Source organism: Pinus tabuliformis, chromosome J (genome assembly GCF_031772625.1).
Source record: "Pinus tabuliformis cultivar Carrire ecotype Pingquan chromosome J, CPIR1, whole genome shotgun sequence".
NCBI lineage: Eukaryota > Viridiplantae > Streptophyta > Pinopsida > Pinales > Pinaceae > Pinus > Pinus tabuliformis.
The window spans coordinates 738873565-738880969 of NC_142295.1; the positions used below are offsets into that span (position 1 = coordinate 738873565).

Consider the following 7405-nt stretch of genomic DNA (forward strand, 5'->3'; position numbering starts at 1 on the left):
AGCATGAGTCATGGTGAGTCATTGACATTAGGCCAGATTCATATGATGAGCAGTTTGTGGGTCGTAGGAGAGACATTCAGGATAGTGTGTCACCAGTGATGAGTCAACATGAGAAACATATGATGGAGTGTGAGTCAGCTGAGGAGGATGAGGCACACAGTATGCATGATGAGCCTTTTTGGGAGAGCCAGTTGGAGGTTCATATTGAACCCGTGATGATGGAGGATGAGCAGCCACCCTTGGGGTCAGTTGTTGATGAGGAGCAGACAGATGTACAGAGAGTTGGTAGGGTGACGATGTTCGCTGACACTTGTCCTCAGGAGATGCTGGAGTATGATAGGACAATTTGGCAGGAGATTGGTGGATTGGAAGAGCGTGGAGTTTCCTATTAGGTGAGGGAGATGGCAATGCATCCATCTTTGTGTCTACCCATTGATGAGGTGCAAACAGGTGTAGTGGTAGCTAACTGACCTGCAACATTTTTAGCGTGCAACCCTCTCCAGGAGTACATAGACAGGGCTTGCAGCACAGTTTGGCTACTTGTACCCATTACAGGGACAGAGGCAGGACTTTCTTGATGGATATTGCTGACCAACCAGATAGGGCAGCATGAGTTGAGCATGGACCAACATTAGCAAAGTAGACTTGTTCCTTACACAGGAGTCCATGACTTAGATTGGCTAGAGATCATGAGTTGGTATCCTATTGATGGGGTATCATTCTTAGTCGGGAGCAGTGTATTGCAGGAGCACTTAGAGATGGGCGATATACATGCTCTAGTTGGCAGCAGAATGTGGGTTGGCCACTCATCCGTATCTCAGCGCAACATCAATATGGTGAGACTGACCTTGGGGTATGCCAAGGATTGGATTGGAGAGAGGTGATGAACTGGTACACAGTTGGTAGGGCAACATTCATAACTGGAGCTACAACACAGCAGGATCCATGTAGCATTAACGCTCCTTGGTGGCATTGGGATCCAGGTCGATCTATTGGAAGTAGGTTGAGTCAGAGACGGACATGGGATCCACGTATTGGAGGATCCAATCATGTTTCAATAGCTTGGAGACGTGACCTGGACCAGTGGTTCGTATGGTATCCAGACATTGGGTCTTAGTGGCGTTGGGCCACCAACTTGGTACACAGATTTGGATTGCTTGAGGGCAAGCAATCTTGGGGCAGGAGTATTTTCATGTCCCCATTTTTATTCTTTTTCATAGTACAACCAGGGTGGATTTCCAGGACAGGGGATGGCCAAGTCAGTGGAGAAGGTTTATGTCATCAGGGGTCCCGATGGAGTTTTGAGGAGTTTTTATGGGATTTGGTGGCATTCGCTTGGCATATTCCATCATCAGCGCAATTTGCCTTTCATTCCGTTGCATTCCGACAATTTTCAAAAATCAACATTATTATTGGGTATTACTTAATTAATTATGCTCGAGGTGGCATTGTGGGGAGATTAATTGATGGAACACCTCAGTGTAATAGCTCGTTGGAACCGGAACAAGAAGATCTACATGATGAGACTTTTGGATGGGAGTTTCAGTGACCTGAGGAGACATGGTGGCCAATTTACCTTTTTCCCGCATTAAAAAGAATATTTTAATTAAAATAAAAGAGGGAAAAGTGCTCCATGATTAAAATAATAATAAAATAGAAGATTCTAGAGGGGTCCATCAGATCTATAAAAGAGGAGGAGGAGGCCATTGGAGGACATCTTGGTTTTGATATTGTTTCTTGTATGAGAGGTTGAGAACCTGGTTCTCTAGTTCATTGGTAGCCCCAGGATGAAAACCCTCGGGTGATATAGAGAGATTGGGTGAGCACCCATCTCCCCTTGGTGGATTCATTCAAAATCCACAAGTGTAGTGATTGATTTCATGTTCAGTTTGGAGGTCGGTTTCAGTATTATTATATATCTTGGAGGGCCATTCCCAGCTATTGTATTAGCATATATTTCTATAATAAAGCCGGATTTTGTTGCTGCATTTCTTATTGTTCCTCATATTGTGATCTTTAATGATATTTTGTGTAATTTATAGATTTATGGTTTGGGTTTTACATGGCAATCTTCTGGTAAATGCATGATAGTTTTATATGAAGTGCTTGTTCCAAAAATTTCTGATTTGGGACACTACAGTGGATGAGTTGGCCAAGTTCACATGTTTTTCATTTCAAGTGTTCTTCCCAAACTGAACTGCTATCTAAATGGTTTCTATAGATATGAAGGTACAATAGTTACATAGATACTTTCTATTTCAAGTTTGATAATAATAATACGATCAAACATCATAAGGACTGTATTAAATCAGACTATCGCATATCAAAAATAAGAAATTTCGTTTCAAGAGGCATCAAGAAATTTAACTATGATCAATACATCTTCAGCTGGGTCAAAACTGAATGTAATAACAAGCAAAGCAGCATCAGAATGAACAGTAATTGTGAGTAGGAAATCAGGCATGTCCCAGGCTATAGTTATGCATGCATACATTGCTCAAGAGCTGCTAGAAGGTGAAATAAGTTTCTTTGGTGTCAATTTTGAGAATATTTTGAACTATGATGGTTTGGCTGATTATTGTCTAGAGTTCATTCCACACTCGTATTATTGATGCTTTATATACTCTATTGACGTTAATGAAAGATTGAGTTAAATGTGAAACTTCCATAATGGTGTCTGTTTTTTTTTCTTTTTCCATTCCACAAGTTACAGTATGATGCACGATTCTCTAGGGCATACTTTTTGATAAAATAAGAATAGGCTTTTTTATGCAGCTTGCATTCTTTAATCAAGATCTGCATAGAAGAGAAATTCATTGTACCAGTACTCATTATGTTATAGCACGTAACTTTTGTATTTCCAAGTTATGCAACGTTACTTTTAGAGATATCCATATAATCTGATCTGTTTTCTTGGTTGTAGACTACCTTTGTGGATGATGCAATGACCGTTGAGCATGCACGGGAATATGGTCATACCCATTTGTCTGAGGTGAGTGTAGATTTATCAGGTTCAATGTCGTTCTTCTCAGTGTTTCCAGACTAGATATTTCTTGTTTGGAGAAGATAAGCAACAATAATACCATGTTCACTGAAAGTCCCTTTCTTCTTGTTCTTGAATTTCTGGTGTTTATTTTTCCTTTGGGCTAGGACAAGGATCAAATTTGATACTATGGACTGTGTTTAGACGATCCCTGGTTGAAATTGTAATCCACATAAATCCTTAGTTGTCATCATTCATTTGAGCTGCTAGACAAGGAAAAGTGATACATTTCTTTGCTTCGTGGTCTTTTTTTCTGCTTTCCTGTTGTGTTGATTGGGTACATTCTCACAATCTGCTTATCATCTGGGTTTAATGAACATAGAAGAAAAGCAATGATGTAAGTATAGAAACTGAAGGTGATTCTGTTGGCTGAGCAGAGGTTTCAGAGGGTAGATGAATGATTTTGTTTCGGTTAAGGCTGTAGTGAAATTGTTATCTACCTCCCATTGCAATAGTTTGTTCTGTATTACTTGAATGACTGGTGCTATATATCTATAGGTTGCAGCATTTGCAGACCGATTTCAAAACAAGGCAATTTTGTTAATACATTTCTCAGCTCGTTATAGAATAGAGGTCTGTTGTTCTTCCATTCCAACCTCATGCTATTGCTATCTTTAGTGCTTTATGCAATTAAAACAATGACATGACTGATCCATAAAAATCTGCAGGAGATTGAAGCAGCAGTGGCAAAGTTACCTCAAACTTTGCTCGACAGAGTTTTCACTCTCACTGAAGGATTTTGATTTGGTTATATATAAAAAGCTTTCATTATATATATTGGTTCTTCAGTTTCAATGTTGTATCAATGGAAAGTAATCTATTGATTACCTTATTTAAATTAATTTCATTCACATTACCTTTGTTGGAGTGCTCTTCTTATCCGGAGATGCCAAGAGATTTTGATATGTTATCATGAGAGAATCTCGACATTCTTACTGGTCTTAAATTATCTTGTTCCATGTTAAGTTATTTTTTGATTATTTAATTGGAGTTTATAAGTAGTCCTTCTCAGAGATTAGGGTAAGTTCAGGACAATTTGGAAAGAAGATTGTTTCATTTTGGATCAAGCAAATCTTGTTTTCTTTTATCATTAAGTGTAAATTATGTAGGTATTTTTTATAATCATGGAATCTTGTGATGATAAGAGTTCAAGTGGCTGAATGACGAAGAACCAAGGATTGTTGGTGGAAGGGGTGGGCTAGAGGTATTGGATTTTTTTAATTAGAGGCTGGAAATATAACTTTGAGCAGAGCAGCTAATGCTGTGTTTTTGAAATATTTGTGTTGAATTTATTTCAAATTTTAAATGACAATGGGACATAAACATGGAGAACTTGTCACATAAATACATTCATGAGAACAAACTTGCATTCATCTCAGATACAATGAAACAGAAACTTCTGACTTGGTTCCCCCATATAGAGAATATTTCGTGTAAACTACACTGGAGCTGAATTTTAGGCCAAACAATGAAAGCCTTATAGATTTGATAGAGGTATGTGTTGGATGGTGTTATCATTAATGTCAACCTTGGGGTTTCCCTGGGTTTGACTTTGATTGAAACATTCGTCATTGATGTCAAATGAACAATGAACACTTCTTAGAATTGTCTGGATTACATCAAGTTGAAGGTTACACTGTTGGATAGTTGAAACTCAAGTCCTAAGGTTTGGGTTTCCTGGACTGCAGATGTAACCTGACTTTGTCGAGGGTTTTTGAAATGTCAAAACATTGGTTTTGACTTGGAGATCCATGTCACTGGATTCTCCTCGTCGAGATGTTTCCAGTGGTATGTGTTACACCACGTAGTTCTTCATAGTTTGAGAGATATTCGTATTTGAAGTTGATGACTCCAATCAATGGGTCAAAACGCCATAAGGTGGCACCTCCTCCTTAACCAAGTCAAATGATCATGCCATATAACCCCTCTCCAAGAATTAAAATAACATTAGAATATTTGGTCCTCAGATCAAAGGCTAAGTCAAATACAAGGTTCTACGGTCAAACATCATTCTAAGATTAACCTTCAAGATCTTAGGGATATTTTAATTAAGAAAAATAATTAATCTTCAAATAATTGATTTTTGAGATCTCCAAAATGTTATATATATATATATATATATATAAGTTTTGAATTCTGTTAAAGGTTATTAAAATCTAAATAGGGCCTTTCAACAAACTAAAATGTCTCCCTAACTTAGGGAGTTCAATACCCTTAGAAGCCCCTTCCTAAGTCATAAGAGATTAAATTTCAAACAGCCCCATCCTTGGATTTTACTCTAAGGTCAAACTTCAACGTTCATCTTAAAAGATCCTAAACTCCATCCAACGTCAACCTTTGGAAGCCCCTCATAAGCCCAAACCTTCTCTATAAAAAGAGATCCTATGCACCCTCCAAAGGCAAGTACTCAACGCACGATCTTGTGAAAACACTCTTTGAAGCCTCCAAAGGAGAAATGCAGAAATAAGTGAGGGTTTTGTTTCTCTCTTATTTTTGATGGTTCGTTGGTGACAAAGGCTTGACTTGTTTTGCATTGGTTCTTAAGGGACTTGTTTGAGAAATCTTCTTGCAACATCAAGGACGATTGAAGGATTCTTTGAGCAGCTGTTAAGGGTTTCACTACAGGAATTCGACTCTCATTCCACAGTAAGGAATAATCCATTGTAGATCTTAGCCTTTCATAACAGTAAGCATAATCTCCATTTTAGGACTTTGACTTCCAATGATAGACCACTATAGGGCCATGACCTCTCAAAACAGCGAGTTTTTGGACCATAAAAGGAAGGAGATCTCTCCTCTATGCAACCCTAAATAACCTGCGGTTAGGGCATCCTTTTGAGCACATTAGTATGTTGAAGAATGTAACTAGTGTTGGTCTTCATAATTTTATTTAAGTCATGCATTTGTCAAAAAAAAGAAAATTAAATTTTATTATTAAATAAATTGACTTATTAAAGCATGGGTTTCATGCTTGGGTCAATTGTTTATAGGTCAAAGCCTCCATTGCAAGCTTGTAGGGTTTATGCCAAGTTTCTTTGTCCATGTCATAATGTAAAGAACCCTTCTTGGGATTAATTTGTTAAGAAAGAAACTTATTTATGGTAAAATAGGTCTTTTAGGCCTCCTCCACCAAGTCAGCCTCAAGGAAGGAAAAGCCGGCCTCAATAAGGGAATGCACCTCACAAACTTACTATATATTGGAGCAACTTGACCTCATTTGAATCACTCACTCAACCAGTTTGAATTGCAGTAATTGGAAGTAGTAAAGGGTGCGAATTTCAAGGAAGAAGGAAAGGGCTAGTGAAGGAGAAGGAAGTCTTTATCTAACTAAAGAAGTCAAAATTCTCTCTCTCTTGTCTCACACGTGCGAAGGAATTGAAGCTACAGGAGGGCCGAAATTGCAGTCTTGAAGCTGGGCCGAAATTCTGATGTAGTAGGGTTGAAATCTGTCCTTTGATGCAGTATTGAAGCAATGTTGATGCAGTCGATCTTTGAAGGTTGGAAGAACAATTTGAGGGTTGACTTGGTGGAGAAGGAAGGTTTATCGGTCTAGTCTTGGTCTATCTCATTTTGAATCTACTAAGGGAAGAGTTCTTTCACTGGGTTTTCCCATATATAAGGGTTTTAGCCCTAGCTGAGTGCCTACATCTAGTGTCCATTGATCTTCATGTTATTCTTTTGGTAATTGCTTGATGAAACAAAGATAAAGGAATAACATAAAGAAGTTAATAAGAACACTAAGATTTCACAAGTAATTATCAACATATGAAAATCTTTTTGCCTTTACGATTTTCTAACATGGTATCACAGCTAATGTGAAGAATTAAAGAGGATCATATAAAGGGATAAGCCTACCATGTATAGGAACTATGTCAAACTCAATGAAGGGAGAAAACAAACTAGAAAGAGCCTACAACTACAGGGCGTAGAAAAAGAGGATAGATCTCATCCTCGAAAAAAACAAAGTTTTGGATCTTGTTCAAAGGAAAAAAGAAGCCTATAGATGAAGCAAGTGAAATAGAGAAAACAAACTTCAGAGAAACCGAAATCTTGGCTATGAACCTAATAGTGGATGGAGTTAAGGACAACCTAATTCCATACATATGCAACATAAATTCTGTTCAAGATATGTATGAGGCTCTCTCCAAATTATTCACCATCAAGAACATAGGTCAAATAGAAGGCCTCAAGAATGAATTAAGGGCTATTAAGATGACAAAATATGATACTGTATCATCCTTCTTTGTAAGAATATCTAGAATCAGGTATGAACTCCAAACAATCGATGAAGTTGTCCCAGAAAAAGAGCTCGTAATTATTGCTCTTATAGGATTACCAAAATCTTGGAGTGCCTTTGCATCA

The 7405-nt window shown here is 37.9% G+C and overlaps 1 protein-coding gene across 2 annotated transcripts in view; it reads left to right on the forward strand.

The window, feature by feature from the left end:
- The window catches only part of LOC149228837 (tRNase Z TRZ1-like), a 146365-nt gene extending 142239 nt beyond the window's left edge, over positions 1-4126 (forward strand). Inside the window, exons 5-7 of one of the 2 annotated variants that reach the window (XM_089378391.1) lie at positions 2924-2992; positions 3542-3616; positions 3712-4126. In XM_089378391.1, the coding sequence (XP_089234517.1) occupies positions 2924-2992; positions 3542-3616; positions 3712-3786 (219 nt within the window). In that variant the 3' untranslated portion in view covers positions 3787-4126. The remainder of the gene's footprint in view (positions 1-2923; positions 2993-3541; positions 3617-3711) is intronic. The other variant, XM_089378390.1, reaches the window with a different exon arrangement.
- Positions 4127-7405: the final 3279 nt, after the last annotated feature.